This window comes from Vipera berus (assembly GCF_964194415.1).
Source record: "Vipera berus genome assembly, chromosome: 3".
In the NCBI taxonomy this organism is placed as follows: Eukaryota; Metazoa; Chordata; class Lepidosauria; order Squamata; family Viperidae; genus Vipera; species Vipera berus.
The window spans coordinates 84570641-84587733 of record NC_138204.1 but is presented as its reverse complement, the minus strand read 5'-3'; the positions used below and the strand labels follow the sequence as shown (position 1 = coordinate 84587733).

At 41.8% G+C, this 17093-nt stretch overlaps 1 protein-coding gene across 1 annotated transcript in view; it reads left to right on the top strand.

Moving 5' to 3' along the window:
• GFI1 (growth factor independent 1 transcriptional repressor) overlaps positions 1 to 16807 on the top strand; it is a gene marked incomplete at both ends in the record, with an annotated part of 36215 nt that extends 19408 nt beyond the window's left edge. The window contains 4 exons of the mRNA XM_081325512.1: positions 1793 to 2190; positions 5843 to 5980; positions 12194 to 12359; positions 16629 to 16807. Coding sequence (XP_081181638.1) covers positions 1793 to 2190; positions 5843 to 5980; positions 12194 to 12359; positions 16629 to 16807 — 881 coding nt within the window. The remainder of the gene's footprint in view (positions 1 to 1792; positions 2191 to 5842; positions 5981 to 12193; positions 12360 to 16628) is intronic.
• Positions 16808 to 17093: the final 286 nt, after the last annotated feature.

Below are 17093 nucleotides of genomic sequence, written 5' to 3'. Positions count from 1 at the left end.
AAAAAGGCATAGCCTAAAATCTTTATGGCCCAAGTCTTTTTATTTTGCTGCAGATAGATACAGTTTGTTTGTTTTTTTGTTTGTTACAAAGGCAACCTGAACTATGTGTAGTTTGAATTTGCTTCAATAAGTTCTCACTTGGACATTTTGTATTATTCTGTTCAATATTATTAATGTTGTCCTTTGTGGAGCTCTGCTTTGGAGAGCCTAGTCCCACCTCCTCTTAAAAATTTCAAATCCCTAAAGTTTCCGATGATGCTGAAGACAACTGCCATTGGTTAAATTCTAATCACATCCCAAATGGAAAGTGCTTTTGCTAGTATCTCTTCAACACATCATATTTATATGTCTCATGTATTTAGAAGATGGGCAAATGTATTGCTGAAAAAGGTTCATGCAGGCAATCATTTCTGCGCCAAGAAGAAGGATAGAAAGAATCTCATTGGTTTTGTGCCAGGAAAAAAAAAGAGGTAGAGAATTAATTTCCCTTTAATCTCAACATTCTACAGAAAAGGCAGTACAGAGTTTGTACTTTTGAAAGCAGCCTTTTTCTGATTTAGAGCAAAATAAATATGGAAAAAATATAACATTATTGTATATAGAAACCAGACTCGGGTCATGATAAAATATGGAATTCATATGTAGAGGAGTAGTTATTATGAAGCTCATTTAAATATGTGAGGAGAGATTGTTCAGAATTATTATTTATTGCCTACAGAAGTGTTTAATTTTTTCACTGCATGTTATTTCAGATAGAATGTTTTGTGTTTATTTGAAACCCTAGATAAATGGGAGAGTAGTTGTCATGAAATTGCAACCTAACTTTGGTAAAGCAAATTTCCCTTCCCTTCCCTTCCCTTCCCTTCCCATCCCTGCCCTTCCTTCCCTTCCCTGCCCTGCCCTTCCCTTCCCTTCCTTCCCTTCCCATCCCTGCCCTTCCCTTCCCTGCCCTTCCCTTCTCTTCCTTCCCTTCCCTTCCCTTCCCTTCCCTTCCCTTCCCTTCCCTTCCCTTTCCTGCCATTCCCTTCCTTTCCTTCCCATCCCATCCCTTCCCTTCCCTTCCTTTCCCTGCCCTTCCCTGCCCTTCCCTGCCCTTCCTTCCCTTCCCTTCCCTGCCCTTCCCTTCCCTTTCCTGCCATTCCCTTCCTTCCCTTCCTTCCCATCCCTTCCCTTCCCATCCCATCCCTGCCCTTTTCTTCCCTGCCCTTCCCTTCCCTTCCCTTCCCATCCCTGCCCTGCCCTGCCCTTCCCTTTCCTGCCCTTCCCTTCCTTCCCATCCCATCCCATCTCATCCCTGCCCTTCCTTCCCTTCCCTTTCCTGCCATTCCCTTCCTTCCCTTCCCTTCCCATCCCTTCCCTTCCCTTCCCTTCCCATCCCTGCCCTTCCTTCCCTTCCCTTCCCTTCCCTTCCCTGCCATTCCCTTCCTTCCCTTCCTTCCCATCCCTTCCTTCCCTTCCCTTCCCTTCCCTTCCCTTCCCTTTCCTGCCATTCCCTTCCTTCCCTTCCTTCCCATCCCTTCCCTTCCCATCACATCCCTGCCCTTCCCATCCCTGCCCTTTTCTTCCCTGCCCTTTCCTGCCCTTCCCTTCCCTGCCCTTCCCTGCCCTGCCCTCCCCTTCCCATCCCATCCCATCCCATCCCATCCCTTCCCTTCCCTTCCCATCCTTACCTTACCTTACCTTCCCTTCCCTGCCCTGCCCTTCCCTCCCCATCCCTTCCCTCTCCTTCCTTGCGGCTTGGGAGTGCATGAGCTTCCTAGTAATTGTCTCTACTCCACTTGTATCTTACCAGCTTCTGAGCGGTCCATCTGTCCATCCTTGGATGAACCTTCCCACTTCTCCCTGCCCCTGAAACCCTACACATGGAGCAGCCTGGGAAATACTGAACTGAGACATTTGGTACAGAACTGCAGGCCTTGCTCAACTCTGGAACGTGGTCTCTTCTGTGAACGGGGATCTGAGCCTGTTCTGTATGCCTCAGAGCGCAACTCAGCTCTTGGACTCTACGGTGACTTTGGCTCTCCGGGGGGACTCTTTGAGCGGCCAGCGGCAGCCCCAGGAATCTTTGTGGAGACCCCACCCGGACTGCAATCAGAGAAGAGTGCAAATAGCATCAAATTGGAATCAGAACTCCTCTGTCGCCCTCTGTTGCTCAGCAGTGGCTCCTACAAATGCGTGAAATGCAGCAAGGTAGGAATTAAATTCCATTTTGGAGGGGCCAGACCAAGGATGGGCAAACCAAAAGGCAAGGGTGGTCAAAACAGAGGTAGATCAATGATCTGAAGAAGTGATGGGAGGTGGCGGGGTCAGGGTGTCACATGTCTTGCCCTGACCGTTTATTGATCACATGATTCAAAATGGTCTGATGCATCAGGCCAAAAATTTATTCTTTTTTTTTTGGCGCAGTGATCAGTCAGCTGCCTATGAGAAATCCACAGCAGGACATGAAATCCAGGCTCATATTCTCCAATATCTATTAAACCTCCCCCCCCCCGAAAATCTAGTATTGTGATTCTGATTGTGGGATGGTATACATAGCTATTATAAGTCATCATTAATATATTTTCCCTTATATGAATGGATTCTTCATAACTATGTTCAGCACATACTATATGTCACAAAGGGTCTAGCATCCTTTGCATAAAGCAATCCAGTTTTCAATTGAACTAATCAGTTGATTGACTTGTGTTATGGATCACAGGTGTTACACACACACACACACACACACAGACACACAGACACACATACATAGACAGACACAGACAGACACAGACAGACAGACACACAAACATACATACATACATACACACACACACACACACACACACACACACACACACACACACAGTATATACAGTGCTTTTTTTGTAAAAGAAAAAGGTGCCGGAACTCACACATGTCATACGACCCGCCTTGCCTACCCTACAAGGTTCTATCCAAAAAAGGTGCCGGAACTCCGTTCTGAGCGTTCTATGAGAAAAAAAGCCCTGTGTGTGTGTGTGTGTGTGTGTGTATACAGAAGGGTATGGCTGACTGATGAAAACAAATAAGTTTGAAATGCATATCAGTCTCCCTTTAATTCTTTGTTAGCAATCTAAAAATTTACAAAAATATGAGCTGTCACTGTTGTGACTACTGCCTGTGGATGGCCTTCGGTTAGGCCGAAACAGGAAATAAAAATTTGTCCCATGTTTGGGGCGTAGCAAGGTAATCTAAATAGTTAACAAGCATTTGACACATATCTCCCCTTGCTTCTCAGTTAACAAAGCAAGAGAGAGACTGTGGCTTAGAGGTGAAAACAACTGCCTAATGTGCAATCAGCCCAGGTTCGAATCTCAGAAGGGTATGGCTGACTGATGAAAACTAATAAGTTTGAAATGCATATCAGTCTCCCTTAATTCTTTGTTAGCAATTTTAAAAAATTTTACACAAATATGAGCTGTCACCGGTGTGACTACTGCCTGTCGATGGCCTTCAGGTTAGGCTGACACAGGAAATAAAGATTTGTCCCATGTTTGGGGCCTAGCAAGGTAATCTAAATAGTTAACAAGCATTTGACACATATCTCCCCTTGCTTCTCAGCTAACAAAGCAAGAGAGAGCCTGTGGCTTAGAGGTGAAAACAACTGCCTAATGTGCAATCAGCCCAGGTTCGAATCTCAGAAGGGTATGGCTGACTGATGAAAACTAATAAGTTTGAAATGCATATCAGTCTCCCTTTAATTCCTTGTTAGCAATCTAAAAATTTACAAAAATATGAGCTGTCACTGTTGTGACTACTGCCTGTGGATGGCCTTTGGTTAGGCCGAAACAGGAAATAAAGATTTGTCCCATGTTTGGGGCGTACCAAGCTAATCTAAATAGTTAACAAGCATTTAACATATATATATATATATATATATATATATATATATATATATATATATATATATATATATATATATATATATATATATATATATATATATATATATATATATATATATATGTTTAAGTATTTGTCAAGGCTTTTTGAATGGACCTTGCTAATTAACTCTTTCATTCCTGTTTTGGCCCGGCTCAGGGCTTATCCACAGGAACTAGTCAACTTATGACAGCTCATTATTTGTGCAAATTATTCAAATTGCTAATAAAGAATTTGGGAGGCTAAGATGATCATTTCGAACTCATTTATGTTCTCATCAGTTAGTCATACCCTTTATCTGAGATTCGAACCCGGGCTGATTGTATATCAGGGAGTGTTTTAACCTCCTGAGCCACGGGGTTCTTTCTCTCTTATATTAGCTGGAAGGCAAGGCAAATGTATGTTTAAGTATTTGTCAAGGCTTTTTGAATGGACCTTGCTAATTAACTCTTTCATTCCTGTTTTGGCCCGGCTCAGGGCTTATCCACAGGAACTAGTCAACTTATGACAGCTCATTATTTGTGCAAATTATTCAAATTGCTAATAAAGAATTTGGGAGGCTAAGATGATCATTTCGAACTCATTTATGTTCTCATCAGTTAGTCATACCCTTTATCTGAGATTCGAACCCGGGCTGATTGTATATCAGGGAGTGTTTTAACCTCCTGAGCCACGGGGTTCTTTCTCTCTTATATTAGCTGGAAGGCAAGGCAAATGTATGTTTAAGTATTTGTCAAGGCTTTTTGAATGGACCTTGCTAATTAACTCTTTCATTCCTGTTTTGGCCCGGCTCAGGGCTTATCCACAGGAACTAGTCAACTTATGACAGCTCATTATTTGTGCAAATTATTCAAATTGCTAATAAAGAATTTGGGAGGCTAAGATGATCATTTCGAACTCATTTATGTTCTCATCAGTTAGTCATACCCTTTATCTGAGATTCGAACCCGGGCTGATTGTATATCAGGGAGTGTTTTAACCTCCTGAGCCACGGGGTTCTTTCTCTCTTATATTAGCTGGAAGGCAAGGCAAATGTATGTTTAAGTATTTGTCAAGGCTTTTTGAATGGACCTTGCTAATTAACTCTTTCATTCCTGTTTTGGCCCGGCTCAGGGCTTATCCACAGGAACTAGTCAACTTATGACAGCTCATTATTTGTGCAAATTATTCAAATTGCTAATAAAGAATTTGGGAGGCTAAGATGATCATTTCGAACTCATTTATGTTCTCATCAGTTAGTCATACCCTTTATCTGAGATTCGAACCCGGGCTGATTGTATATCAGGGAGTGTTTTAACCTCCTGAGCCACGGGGTTCTTTCTCTCTTATATTAGCTGGAAGGCAAGGCAAATGTATGTTTAAGTATTTGTCAAGGCTTTTTGAATGGACCTTGCTAATTAACTCTTTCATTCCTGTTTTGGCCCGGCTCAGGGCTTATCCACAGGAACTAGTCAACTTATGACAGCTCATTATTTGTGCAAATTATTCAAATTGCTAATAAAGAATTTGGGAGGCTAAGATGATCATTTCGAACTCATTTATGTTCTCATCAGTTAGTCATACCCTTTATCTGAGATATATATAAACACCTGTGATCCATAACATAAGTCAATCTACTGATTAGTTCAATTGAAAACTGGATTGCTGTATGCATATATAAACCTGTCACCAGGATGTATAAAATAGCTTAAACTGGGAATCCTTGAATGAAACCATCCTTAGAAAACCGTAGAATACAATTCCTGGGAGAACAGCATTAACCGTCAACAGCAAACCACTTCTTAAGAATCCTTTCTATGCCCATGTTGTCCTTTGGTTATTGCTCAGTGGTGTCACCAAGGGAAATCCTTGATCAGGCAACTTCACGAGCCTAGAGTCAGAACCTGCTGTGAGCTGTGGTCCCAAACACTGATGTTTTCCTTCACTCTTTGTTTCTCAGGACTTCTCTACTCCGCATGGCCTAGAGGTGCATGTTCGTCGTTCACACAGTGGCACCCGGCCCTTCGCTTGCGAAATGTGTGGAAAGACATTTGGCCACGCTGTTAGCTTGGAGCAGCATAAAGCTGTGCATTCCCAGGTGAGAGCGCAGGAGGAGATGACTCTGGGGGCTGATGGAGTCTCCAGGTATCAGAGGGTATGAAGACGATCAGATGGGCATTAATTCTGAATGATTGCTCCAATTGTAGCTCATCTGGGAAAAGACCCATTAAAGCAGGGGTCTTCAAACGTGGCCCTTTTATGACTTGTGGACTTCAACTCCCAGAATTCCTCAGCCATCCTGCCTGCCTGAGGAATTCTGGGAGTTGAAGTTCACAAGTCATCAAAAGGCCAAGTTTGAAGACCCCTGCTTTAAAGAGTCAAATAAAAGGTATTGCCTACATTTTAGTTCTCTAAGAGGAGGCTGCTTAGAGATGCACACTTTATGTGGCAGATTTCCACGTAACGCCTAGAAGATTTCCACGTAATGCCTAGAAGTTTGTGCAACTGTTATTTATGGCATAAGTAGTGACATCAGTCCAATGAATTGAAAGCCTTTTACTACTACCGGTATTAGTAATGGGGTGGAAACATTCTGGGATAGCTAAGTGCTTATGATGATAAGATTGATCTTCTAAAGACTTCTGAAGGGTAATCAGGTTGAAAAAAACTGCTTTCTGTGACTGAGCAATGCCTGTGGCAAAAATGTAGTAATCACTGCTTGAAAAGCTGCCTGATTTTCAGTGTCCTCCTCGTAGGGAACCGTTATGCCGAACCCTTCATTTTTTCCCCCATGCAAATATTATGACCAGAAGAGCAGAATCCTTCAGCATTTCAGCCAAGATGTATGGGAGTGTATGGACTTATCCCCACTCAGAACTGATTCGTTCTTTCCAGGTGGTGTAATGAATGACAAGAATCTGGGAAAAGCTTTAGATGCAGGCATTGTTGGGGAAAAGCAAAAGAGAGCCAATGAGGAGAAAACGGTGTGGTCGTCCCCAAGTGGTCAGAGCAATACAATATTTTCCTCACACATGCTGGCACCTAAAGCTCCTCTTGAGAGCCTTTCGCTCACTCAGCATTTTCCTGTCAGCCAGGTGGTTTACAATCCATTGCACTGGTCCAGGACCATAGACTTATTCTGTACCAGCCTACTACCGGCCCTGCAGATAAGGCAGGGACAACCCCTTTTCCAAGAAGGCAAGAGGCTGGAACTAAGCCTGCCAAATTTATGGACACAAAAGCAAACAGAGCAAAAACAAGACACGAACCATGAAACAGGAGCTATTCAAACGGTTGCCTTCAGCAAACCAGCCCTCCCACGCATTCCCCTTTTAAACAGTTCAGGGCGTGGCTTCTCTCTGCCTCCTTCCGAGGTGCCCCATTGCCTTCCTCTGTTTACTCCTGATTGACTGCCTCCTGCGTCGGGCGTCCTTGAACAGGGCCAGCTGTGGGTCATCTTCATCCACGCTGTCAGGCTCACACAGCTGTGTCTGCGTTGTAACCAGGTGGGAGGGGCCTGGCTGAGGGCTCTCATCAGCAAGCTCTCCAACCCCCTCAGCAACCTCTCCAACACCCCCCTCCTCCTCCTCTGAATCGTCCGACCCAACTGCCGAACCCACAGGCTGACCCTGAATCACAACAAGACTCTGCTCCTGAGGCAAATCCCAGAAGCAAATAACTGCATAGGAAAGGTGCACGATCTCATGGCCAGACGCAGTAGAGTTGACTAAAGCGTAGCCCAGAGCTGCTGGTGGGGAAGAGCTGTCCTGCAGTAGACCGATGGCTCCTACGTGGGAGGTTTCCTTCCATTTCCCCCCAACCTTATCCCCATTTTACTGCTTTCCAGCACTTAAGACAGGCTTCAGTCTCCATCAGCAATGGACGAGCTATGAAATGGGGGCCCTTTGTGAGAACTTGTTCTCTGCAAAAGTTAAGTGAGGTATCTTCAAGCTGGGGCAGGGAAATGGTAAGGATGAGCTGTGTATGCAGGGATACACACACTGTTGCCTTTAAAGACAAAGAGGATGTGAAAAGCTTTTGGATGGACTAATATGGTAGTTTGGGCTGTCGCATGGAGCTTGTTTGACTGCAAACAACTATCATTCACCAGACCCCGTTGAGATCTTTCTATTATATGAATACGGAGTTGTTGGAAAAACTCATTTTAGCATCAGGGTGGTGATTAAAGATAAATGATAAATTAAGCCAGATTCAAATTTGGTTGCAATTATTTCTTTCATATATTAAGCACGGTTCTTTTTTGGAGGAAGCGCAAACTACAGCTTTTTTTTTTTTAGGATAACTACTTCAATCATAAAGGGGAAACAGCTATACTAGATGCAGGCCAGTAAGGGGAGAAGATCAAAGGAATTATAAGCTAGTCCTTGACTTATACCCACAACTGAGCCCCAAATTTCTCTGGCTAGGTCAGACATATCAATTTTGCCCCGTTTTACGACCTTTCTTGCCGCAGTTGGTTAAGTTAAGTGAATCAGTGTAGTTGTTAAGTTAGTGACATGGTTGCTAACTGAATCTGGCTTCTCCATTAACTTTGCTTGTCAGAAAGTTGCAAAAGGGGATCACATGACCCCAGGACACTGCAACCGTCCTAAATAAGAGTCAGTTGCCAAGCATTTGAAATTTTATTATGTGACCATAGGGATGCTGCAGTGGTTGTAAATGTGAAAAATGGTGGTTTTTCCAGTGTAATTTTGAACCATCACTAAATGAACTGTTATAAGTCGAGGACTACCATTTAAGCCACGGTGCCCTCTTAAAATATCGCAGAACCTGAAACTGAAAAGTGAAGTTTTAGGGCTGAATGGGAAAGAAATTTCCAACTAAATTTGGGAAATGGTATTCCTTGTTTCTTCCTTGATTTTATCACTACAGTTTCCCATCCTTTCCATAAGAATCTTCTTTATAAGGGCACGTAGGAAAGTATGAAGGCAGAAAATTCATTTTGGGGAAAACCGCATTTTTATTTAGTTTATTTAATAAGGAAAATACATTGCCATAGATGCTTTTTAACTGCATTACAAGGATTACAAGTCAGGGCTTTTGCTCATACAGTTTAATTCTTTATACTCTGCATTTACATTGCCTAAGCAGCATACTTGGTATAAACCTTGTGTTGTAAGGATGTTTTTTGCTTTGACACCTTGCTTTTTTCTGCATTGGGGATTCTGTTCAGATATTTGCATAAGGCCCAAGTCACATGAGGGAGACTTAAAGGTGCTTCTCATCGTCCGTGTAATAATAGACCTTCCAGTTTAATAAGTCCTCGTGGTTCAGCTTCTTCAGATTTGCTTCAAGGTGATAAACAGTTTTCCACAATCACTCCATCAATCAGAATGGAGCTGGAAGGGACCTTGGAGGTCTTCTAGTCCATCCCGCTGCTCAAGCAGGAGATCCTATACCATTTCAGATAAGTGACTGTCCTGTCTCTTCTTAAAAACCTCCAGTGATGGAGCACCCACAACTTCTGAAGGAAAGCTGTTCCACTGGTTAATTGCTCTCACTGTTAGGAAGTTTCTCTGTTGCCTTCTGTGTTGGATCTACTGTTTTTATGATACTAATTGGAAATTGAGAGTTGTAGCCCATGCGAATGGCTAGAACTTGCCTGTGATCTAGGTGATTGCTCTTGGAGAGGAAGTTCTAGATTAGACTGATTTCCATTATGAGCCAGTAGACGTAGGCCTAATTACTATTAGTGTAATTAAATCTTGCTTTCTCCATAAACATCCAGTTTAGACTTGAAGATAGGCTGTGGAAAGGATGGCTTAAAGCAACTGAGTTTTCATGTCTGCTGTTACTCATTTGCTTCAATGGGAGCTTGTTGGCCTTTTCAAATTGCAGATTTGGATAGCTTGACTTCGATCAGGACAGTATAGTTAGGGTGTACTGTTCATTTGTGAAAGAAATCTTGCACTCCAGCCAGTGCTTTTTTTGTATAAGAAAAAGGTGCCGGAACTCACACATGTCATACAACCCACCTTGCCTATCCTACAAGGTTCCATCCAAAAAAGGTGCCGGAACTCCGTTCTGAGCATTCTATGAGAAAAAAAGCCCTGACTCCAGCAAATCCTATGATTAACATCAGATTTTGAAAAGGGATTGTACAGCATAAGTCATACTGGAAAATTATATATTTTCCTTAACACCTTTCACAAGTGTTTTATTTGTTTTAACATTTGGTTATAGCAGTATCACCTTCCTTCTTTCCTGGCTTTCCACTCAAGCTACACTTGTGGGAATTTTTCTTTGCAGCTCTTAATGCACAGAGATATTTAGTTTTTATGTCTGGGTAGCCTGTCCTGAGATTTCTTTGGGATGACGATATGATCTAGATCAGGGGTCCCCACGGCGTGCCAGCAACTGGTCCGCACAAACAAGGAAAGCCCCATTCACAGGATGCAGGCAGCACACAAAACTACACCTCCTCCGGTCCGTGGAAAAACGTCTCTCCACGGAACCGGCCCCAAAAGTTGGGGACCTCTGATCTAGATCTATGATCTATGAATTTCTAGAATTAATAGATAACAAGTGAAGCAATCATTTGGTCATTCTGTTCCACCTGGAGAATTTTACATATAAAAAGATTCTGAGCCGCAATACACCTCCATTTGTTGGGTGAGTCAGTTATCCCCACCAAAACAGCAAACCCAGCTCATTGTTCCTTTGTGCTGTTCACACTAAGACAGTTTCCTGGGGCTGCAAGTCAAACTTTCCAAATGGAAACCAAGAGGAACAAGACATCCGCATGAATGCACATTTCTTCCAAAGCAGAAGCATTTTAAGGTTTAGAAATCAGGTTTTTGCCATTTATTGGATGGAATCTTTTTCCTTTTCCCAATGCAACCACCGCTAAATTTCAGGAAGCAAGGTATGTAAACCAAAGTAGGATTTCCCCTGCACACTGTGGGGTATATACATACATACATACATACATACATACATACATACATATATATACACATACACATACACACACACACACACACACACATATATATATATATGGTAAAGGTTCCCCTGCACATGCATGCTAGTCATTTCCAACTCTAGGGGCTGGTGCTCATCTCCGTTTCAAAGCCGAAGAGCTAGCGCTTGTCCAAGGACGTCTTCGTGGTCATGTGGCCGGCATGACTAGACGCTAAAGGCGCACGGAATGCTGTTACCTTCCCACCATAGTGGTCCCTATTTTTCTACTTGCATTTTTACGTGCTTTCGAACTGCTAGGTTGGCAGAAGCTGGGCCGAGTAACAGGCGCTCACTCTGTTACGCGGCACTAGGGATTTGACCTGCCAAACTGCCGACCTTCTGATCGACAAGCTCAGCGTCCTAACCCACTAAGCCAGACATGTCAAACACAAGGCCCGCGGGCCAGATCCGGCCCGCGAAGCCATCCTGGAAACAGTGAGGGACTGGCCCCCACTGCCTTGGCCCTGGCCCAGAGACCCTCCTTCTGCCAGAGACCCTCAGATCTGTCCCACTCCTGCCCAGGCCCCCATAGGCACCCTTGATGCGAACGATGTAGAGCTGGCCATGCCCACCCAGTAGGCCATACGCACTCTAGCCATGCCCACCCAGTAGGCCACGCCCACCCTGGCCACACCCACCCAGCCCCCTGAGGGCAACCACAATGCTGATGCGGCCCTCAATGAAATTGAGTTTGACACCCCTGTACTAAGCCACCGCATATATATATATATATATATATATATATATATATATATATATATATATATATAAGGGCAATTAATTTTATAAAAAGGCTAATTGATTCTTCCAGTCTATTTTAGAAGTTTGTTGCTATTCATTACTTTCTGTAGGAAGCTATCCAAGTGGGAGAGTTTCCTGAATATTCTGAAATACGCCCAGACCCAGATTGGCTAGGGGAATTCTGAGAATTAAAGTCCATATACCTAAAAGTTGCCAAGTTTGAGAAACTAGCTCTGCTTACTTTATTTTTCCCAAAGCTTAATTATTTATAGATAATTTATAAATATATTTATATCTGGATGACAGCGATAGAGAGTAAGATAGAGAGAGATAAATTAATTATAATCTAGTTTAATTCTTTTTTCAAAAGTATTCCAGATCATTAACATTTCTTAATCCCTTCTTCTGCTAAGATTCTTTGCTTTTTCAGATTGTTCTTTAAAACTATACGCTAATTTGTTTTATAAAATAGACTGTTTATCAATTTTTGTTGTGATCAATTTACGAGGATAAGACAATTCATATTTTAGCTCTGTTGCTGTGACTTGTATAGTTTGGTGAAATCTGTTTTGATTTTTTTTTGCAGGAACGTAGCTTTGACTGTAAGATCTGTGGGAAGAGCTTCAAGAGATCTTCCACTTTGTCCACCCACCTTCTCATCCATTCAGATACCCGACCTTATCCATGTCAGTACTGTGGAAAGAGGTTTCACCAGAAATCTGACATGAAAAAGCACACTTTCATCCATACAGGTGAAGTCTCCATTTTCATCCAGCTTCATAGATACATAGTGCTGGGATAAATGTATGGTCATTGATGTACCCCACTAGTTCCTTTTAGTCATTTTTTCTCTCTCTTCATGATCATCATCTATCTCTCTCTCTCTCTCTCTCTCTCTCTCTCTCTCTCTCTCTCTCTCTCTCTCTCTCTCTCTCTCTATCTATCTATCTATCTATCATCTATATATCTCATCTCTCCCTCCATCCATTATACCAATTTTTTTTTTAGTAAACCATGGAGAAAATTTTGGAATCAGTATACCTGCTAGTATTAAGTCCTTTCAGAAAGATGGATAGTGTTGATTGAAACAGAAGAAATCTTATACTAGAGGGTTATAAGACTTAGCCATGTACATCGGAATATATAAAATAAGTGCAATTTGTTCTTATAATTATTCAGCCAGAACAAAGCAATTTGGTGTGTGTTGTTTTTAGGCACTATGTTAATCATCATCACTTTTCCATTTTTCTTAGTGCTAGTCAAAATATGGGGGAACTTAACGAAATATAAAATGTCTGCTGATTGATCCTCTACCCTAATTTTAGGAAGTTACAGTTTTTCCGTAGCTACAAAGAAGGGCTATATTTTAAACGCAGGAGGAATGTTCCACTGCATCTCCTCTAATTAATTCACTGAACATTAATAGACTTTCGTACACCAAAATTCTTTGCAAAAGCGTAGGCTCCATAATTCCTAATCATTCCTGATCAGATATAAAATTCACAAAGTGACCTTGGAGAAGTCACTGATTCAACTTTGTCTATCTAGCAAAATGTTCATGCCTCAGACCACAACCCATTGTTCTTCTGTGAAAAAAAATGAGGGATCCTCCCGTTGCTTTTAGAGGACCTAACACTGTCTGCTCTGTGATACCTCTGTCCATTATCTTACAATAGCAGGAAATAAGGGCTACCAAGAAAGGAAAGACAGCTATCTCAGTAATGTAAAAAGAAGGTGTACTATAGACCAGGGGTGGGGAACAATGACCCTTTTATGACTCGTGGATTCAGGTCAACTGATGTTGGCTCAGGAATTCTGGGAGTTGAAGTCCACAAGTCATAAAGCAGCCATTGTTCCCCACCCCTGCTATAGACCAACACATGGACAAATATTGAAGCTATATCCATAGGAGTCCTTATTAATAAAGTTGGGGACATTTTTTTCTTGTACCAGCATGATTTGTTTTCATGCATTTTTCAGGTATAAGAAACATTTGCATTTGTTCTTGGTACGTTGAGCTAATCCACATAAATGCATCCTCAGATTATAATTATACAACTATTATATACTACCATTTGATATTGCTTCTCATGACTCCAGTAGTCAGGAATATCATCATGTAATTCCCTAGACCAGACCATACACACATTCAGTGTTATACGTTTGACCCATCGTGCAGGCTAATCTAAAATTAAATGATAAAATCAAATAAATAAATAAATAAATAAATAAATAAATAAATAAATAAATAAATAAATAAATAAATAAATAAATAAATAAATAAATAAATAAATAAATAAATAAAGCAAGCAAGCAAGCAAGCAAGCAAGCAAGCAATCAATTTCCTCCATACTGGAAAAAAAGGGGAAGCATCCTATTTCTACAAAAAGGGCATAAAATTTATTGAGGATATTGTTTTCCTGGAGTGAAAGATGTTAGTTTCAGAAAATGCTAAGAATGATGCTTTAAAAGAATTAGACAGACTTATTTTACTTCAAAAATGTTTCTTGTTATATAACCTGCTACTAGTACTACTAGTCCCTATGAAGCTTCAGGATATAGGAGAATTTCCTGCTCCAGATACCAGGCAAACCCTTGTCTGTTTCGATGGGTTCTGTTACATTGTGCTATCTGGTACTGTAGATTCAAACTTAGCCGCATTGGTAGCATCTATATGAAATGACTTTATTTTAATACTGTAATTGATTAACCCTGGATAAAAGAAGATCACATCTAAATCAATAAAAAATAAAGCAAAAAAGTAGGCATCACAGATATAAATCTCTTAAGAGCCAATCATGAATTTTAGCAAGAGGCCGCATTTGTTTAATAACTAAAAGCTTTAAAATCCAACCACCCTGTGTTTATTGACCATAGCTTCTTTCTGTGACTGGGGCATACTTATATATCAGTGGTGTTAATCTGAAGAAAGGTCATGTTGATATGTGGCTTGTGAGGTTAATAACGCCTTGCTTGCCTCTCTAACAGTTTCTAAAGTTAGCAGCAGTAGTCAACAACCACAAAAGTAACCTCTTCTACTAAGTGAAACACAAGCAGGTTGTAACTTTCATTCTCTCTCTCTCTCTCTCTCTCTCTCTCTCTCTCTCTCTCTCTCTCTCTCTCTCTCTCTCTCTCTCTCTCTCTCTCTCTCTTTGTGTGTGTGTGTGTGTGTGTGTGTGTGTGTGTACGTGCACATGTGCATGTATGTAGATTTCTTGGTAAGGCTTTTCAGAAGTGGTTTGCTATTACCTTCTTCCTAAGGCTCAGAAAATATGACTGGCCCAAGGTTACTCAGCTGTGTCCCAGAAGAAACTAGAACTCATAATCTCCCAGTTTTTAGCCTGGTGCCTTAACTGCTACATCCAATTGGCCTCTCTTTTTTTGTCTCATCATGTGCTCTGAAGTTATTAATTTAGTTTTTTTCCAGTGAAATAACTTTAGAACCGTGTGTGAAGATGGACAAAGAGGCATAAACTCAAAAAACATTTTCTCTTTTGATAAACCCAGAAACTAAGGCAATGAATAATGGAGACAAATGAAAAATAACATTTAAATGAACGTTTTTTCACAAGAATTTCCTTTTAGCGAATTTAATCAGCACTGATAAGCTGCTATAACTATCACCTGATCCTTTTTGTATTGGGGAGTTCTTGCTACAGGTCTCTGCAGATAACCTTCATGATGAAAAAATAAAACAAAATGACACAGTTATGTTACAACACAACCTCCACATTTTTGTTCTCATGCACTGAGGTTGGACACAAGTTTGGAAGTCATGGGGTTTGCACTATGATGTCACAACACATATTTTACTACTTGCCCCCTCTGGCTTGTCCCTGTGGATTCCTATAAGTATAGCTAAAGTGTTAAGTGTTAAGACACTTTCAGGAAAAGATTACCCAATAGGTTGTCAGTATTATTTGAAGGCAGGTCTTAGCCACATAGCACCTGCTGCTCCTTAAAATGGCATCCATTGTTTGTTTGTTTTAAAGTAGATTTATTAGGACTGAAATTGCATGAAATCACCAAATCATGAGATTTTTGAGGAGGCTTGCATAAGATCTCATTAAGACATACATTTTTTGAGCAGGACTGAAAGTCTTGATAAGCAAACTGTTGAGGAATTCTATTCTTCTTGTCCATGACATGTCAGCCATAATGGAAAAATCAGTGTTGGACCTATCAGATCTGGACTTCAAACACCCAGATGGTCATGAAATGGCAGCAAAAAGTTTACTCTGTATTTTTTCTCTCTTTCACTTAGTGTCCTCAATTCTGCAACTCAGACCAGAGAGTTCTAGTCAATTTAACAACTGCTGCCTACTATGCATAGAATGAACTGCTGGATTTAATTGATTCCACTAACAATATACTCCTTTCTAGAAGTATATTATCCTTCGTATTTCTAGCCAGAATATCTAGGATTGAATACCTAGTATGTAGGACTGTTGTGATTCAGGGTCAGCCTGTGGGTTCGGCAGTTGGGTCGGACGACTCAGAGGAGGAGGAGGGGGGTGTTGAAGAGCTTGCTGATGAGAGCCCTCAGCCAGGCCCCTCCCACCTGGTCACGACGGAGACCCAGCTGTGTGAGCCTGACAGCGTGGATGAAGATGACCCACAGCTGGCACTGTTCAAGGACGCCCGACGCAGGAGGCAGTCAATCAGGAGTAAACAGAGGAAGGCAATGGGGCACCTCGGAAGGAGGCAGAGAGAAGCCATGCCCTAAACTGTATAAAAGGGGAATGCGTGGGAGGGCTGGTTTGCTGAAGGCAACCGCTTGAAAAGCTCCTGTTTCTTGGTTCGTGTCTTGTTTGTTTTTGTATCAATAAATTTGGCAGGCTTAATTCCAGCCTCTTGCCTTCTTGTAAAAGGGGTTGTCCCTGCCTTTTCTGCAGGGCCGGTAGCAGGCTGGTATAGAACAAGGACTGTAGAATATCTGCACCTCCTCTTGAATTTTCCACGTTAGTTTGATAGGGCTGCTGTATTGTCTAACCTTGTGTCCATCTTCTCATTCTTTTCAGGTGAGAAACCCCACAAGTGCCAGGTGTGTGGCAAAGCTTTCAGCCAGAGCTCAAACCTGATCACTCACAGTCGGAAACACACTGGCTTCAAGCCCTTTGGCTGTGATCTGTGCGGCAAAGGCTTTCAGAGAAAGGTGGATTTGCGAAGACACCGAGAGACACAGCATGGTCTGAAATGAGAACCTGGTGGAATCTGGAAAAACATCAAAAACACTATGTCAGCAAACTTCCCTTTTCTCCTTGTGGGCTGCCTGTGTCCTCCCCCCCCCTCGTCTGACCCTTGAGTTCACTTCCCGCCCTATTCTCACTAAACAGGAAGTTGGAGGAATTTGGTGAGAGTTTTACAGAATTTAACACAGATTCAAATAGCCTTAGAATGAACAAGCCTAAAGAGGTGGGGTGAAGCATCTTTTCAGAATCAAATCCTGGACAAATAACATACGTACAGTATCTGTTCCCCTTCCA